The sequence below is a fragment of the Leptonychotes weddellii genome, chromosome 14, assembly GCF_054177405.1.
Source record: "Leptonychotes weddellii isolate Sample4059 chromosome 14, ASM5417740v2, whole genome shotgun sequence".
Classification (NCBI taxonomy): domain Eukaryota; kingdom Metazoa; phylum Chordata; class Mammalia; order Carnivora; family Phocidae; genus Leptonychotes; species Leptonychotes weddellii.
Genome location: NC_138382.1, coordinates 40382104 through 40385710, shown reverse-complemented (window position 1 = coordinate 40385710; position 3607 = coordinate 40382104). Strand labels below are relative to the sequence as shown.

Genomic DNA, 3607 nt, shown 5'->3' with positions numbered 1-3607 from the left:
CACCCACTAATGAACCCTGGATGTTACTGGAGTCTCACTTATCACCATATATTCCTCAATGGTTGTTTCTGGTGTCCTTGCTTCAGACTCCTTATAAGAAGAATGATATAAGAAGGTTATATAGCATGGCTGGGAAATCATCCTACAGACAAAGATAGCCTAAATTTCTGAGAAGTGATCAATTACATCAAAATTATCATCAATGATATCAATTACATCTAGACACCCATGACTAATTTTCAACAATACTGCTACCATCAGGGACTGGGACCCCAAGCAACTAAATAGTCCAAACTTTCCTCACCTCCTCTATAGCAGAATTTTGGTTAAGCAGTCTTTAAGGTCCTATGTGATCTCTTTCTTGAGACACTACTCCTATGGTCAGGAAGGATGTGAGAATTTACTGAAGACACAAGTAAAGGAGAAACCAGAAGAAAACCTTTTTCTGAGGTATGTCTCTGCATGGAACTTTGCTTGTCTGAGCTCAAGATTTCTCTCTCTCTCTGTGTTCTACACTCAGAACTCAGGTATCTGCTTCCCAACTGGCAGTTCCCTCTTTCTGGAATGAAGGATAAAAGTCAGAAAACTGAAGATCCTTGGGGAAATGAAATTGCCTAGAAGTGGGATGGAAATGGAGGGGAAGGTGAAGTCAGCCTATCCAGGACAAACCTCCTATTCCTGGATTTTTGAAGAAAAGGGAACTAGGTGAACTAGTTGCCGGGACAACCAGCTGTTGGGGCAAGGAAATGGGAGACCTATGGTTGCTCCTGCTCCTGCCCCTGTCCCTGGCAGCCTTCCATGGGGTCAAAGGTTGCTTGGAATGTGACCCCAAATTCACAGAAGATATTAGGTCCTTGCTGGCAAAGATGGTACCCTCAGAAGTCCCCGGCCGAGTTCATCTGCTTGAACGGCAGATTAAGGAGATGACCCATTTAAGCTTCAAGGTCTCCCGCAGGGACAAGATGCTTCGGGTGTTGGGTAAGGGAAGTTTGAGTCCCTGAGAGTTTTGTGGGTTAAAGGGAGAAGGGGAGGCAGGGAAGAGTGCACTTGGGTCCACATAATTTCCTCCATTGATGTAATTATTCCCCTACATGTACCTTTTACTCCTTTCTAGCTGTTCATAAGGTTATCAAGTTGAGAATATGGCTGAAGAATGAGCTTTATAAACTGGGCAATGAAACATGGAAAGGTGAGATACTGTTTCAGTGATAAAAGACTGTATTGCCCAAGCAAGTATAAGGAAAGTTCCCTTGGAAAAACAAGGCAAAACAATTAGGATTAAATTCTGAAGGGAAAGGCTACCCCCTAGTTTCTGATGTCCATTCCACCCCCTCTTAGGTGCCTTTATCCTTCAAGGCAAGCTTCTCGATGTCCGCCAAAACCTGGAATCCAAACTGAAAGAGATATTAAAGCACTTCTCTGAAGTTGGTAATAAAAGATATCTATCTAACAACAATGAAATTATGTGAAAGGAATAGGAAATGAGGGTGAGAGGAGGAAGGTGGTTTCATATTACAGTTATTTAGAATGGATGGAGGGGTGGCTGGCACGTCATGGCTAATCAAATGAAGACTATTGGGTACAAATATGGCAAACTCTAAGTTGATTATAGGCTCATTAGAACTTTCTGATTCTCTTTTAGCTTGTTCTGAAGATTGCGGTGAGTACAGTACCAGGGACACCTTAAGAATTCCCTCCATATTTTCCCATCTCATTTGCTCTATATGGCCATATCTCTCCCACCTGTCACACTGAGAACCCAGTTCCTAGAGTTGGGATTATGGGGGTGGGAATGTCAATCAGACCTGACAACAAAATGTATCTCATGAAATCTCAAACACAAAGAGTTTAGAGGTGTTTAGAGGCCTTCTAAAGTATAGCTTATAGCGCATAGGACCAATATACACTGAGGCATCATTTTTCCCACTTCTTCCCCAGAGAACTGACTTAAGTTACAGAAGGTTTTGACCCATCAAGAAATTTGATTGCTAGGGGAAGAAGAAATTCACAGCAATGTAACATTAAGAGTCCTGGAAATGCCTGAGATCTAATCCATACTTGATGTCTGAGCTAAGAAAACTCCATGCCATGGCCCCCTTCCGTTATTTTTCTTCTCTTTATCAGTCGTGACTGAAGGTCCTATCCTGGATTGTTGGACCTGTCTTCGCATCACCTCCCGATGCTTCAGAGGAGAGTATTGCGGAGGTAACAAAGATTGTAGTATGGCATTTGGAGGGGCCAGGGATCAAGGTACTGAGTTGTCCATTCATTTATTCTACAAATATTTGGTGAGCACCTTTTATGCAGATAATGCTAATGTCACAAATCAGAGTTAAATTATTGGGCAAAATTTGTACCAGGATGAATTAATGGGCACTGGATCAACCGAAGGGCTGAGAAATGGAAAGACCAGACTAAAGGTGGAGAAATTAGGCTAGGGGCAGTAGGGCAAACATTTTGTAGAGCCTAAGGATCTAAGAGTAATAAAGATCAGAATAACTAGTAAACAGTGATGGAAGTGGTGAACAGAGCAAATTATCTGATGTTAAAGAGAGTCATCTATTATGGATCAAGTTCTCAAGTTAGTATTTTTCCTCTCCCAAACTCATTTTCTATTTTCCTCTTTCTCCCTCCAGAAGAGGATTCAAAGAAGGCTGAGAGTCGAGAGATTGCACTATTTCTGATATTGCTAACAGAAGTTGTGATATTGGGAAGTGCTTTGTTACTGTGAGTTTTCCTCCCTCCACACACACACTGGGTCAAGTATTCCTTCGTCAAGGAGACTACCCAACCTCCCCCCCCCCCACCTCCAATGGCAGTAAGGGGAAAAAAGTCATTTCAAAGTTTGGGATACAATACTGACAGGAATGAAATGGTCAAAAGTTTATGGGATAAAAGTTGAACCACAGGAAATGGAGGAGGTACAATTAAGTATGAGGACAACTACTGGAGCAGTATCCAGAAAAAGAAGGGAAAGAAAAGATGATTATGTAATTGTCTTTAAGAGTTGGCCTACTAATACTGAAGTCGGGATTATGTTTCTCTACTCTAGATTCCATATTTGTGTGTCTCATCGGAGGAAAATGAAGGCAATACGGAGTTCATTAAAGAAATATTTGGAGAAGAAACTTGAAGAATTAATGAGGATGACAGATGAGAAGGATGATTTTGGAATCAGATAATAAATACATGGACACAGACAGGAGGTCTTTCACAATTCTCTTAAGTGTTGACCCAGAATGGAAAACTCAGAATTAAGCTGTTTTGTGGTCATAAAGTTGTAGTATTTTAAAACTGAAATAGAGTTTCTCTAATAAAGATCCTTATGCTATCCTGGGGCAATGGAAGCAATGAAAGGGCAAATGATATACCCGGAGTTGTACAGAATGGAATGCTGGTATGTTGCAATGTACATAAAGATAATACACTGCATGATAATAAAAAATGCATGGTTGGTAACTCTCATCAATGGCTGTAATTAGAATATTTCAATTTCTAAGGCTGCTTATTTCTATCTTTTTATTTTGTTACTGTTTCCATATTTATATATGGTTCAATGTACACGATTTCTTTGATAATACATAACATTTAATCTTCATCATGATAT

The 3607-nt window shown here is 40.4% G+C and overlaps 1 protein-coding gene across 2 annotated transcripts; it reads left to right on the top strand.

The window, feature by feature from the left end:
* Positions 1-648: 648 nt before the first annotated feature.
* IZUMO3 (IZUMO family member 3) lies at positions 649-3182 on the top strand. Of its 2 annotated transcripts, XM_031033598.2 has the most exons (7): positions 649-978; positions 1115-1189; positions 1339-1428; positions 1643-1660; positions 2125-2205; positions 2637-2727; positions 3053-3182. In XM_031033598.2, exons 1-7 carry the CDS (start codon positions 747-749, stop codon positions 3180-3182), a joined length of 717 nt encoding a protein of 238 aa, XP_030889458.2. In that variant the 5' UTR covers positions 649-746. The 2 variants fall into 2 exon arrangements, with proteins under 2 accessions (XP_030889458.2, XP_006727862.2); XM_006727799.2 differs by lacking the exon at positions 1643-1660.
* The last annotated feature ends 425 nt before the right edge of the window (positions 3183-3607 follow it).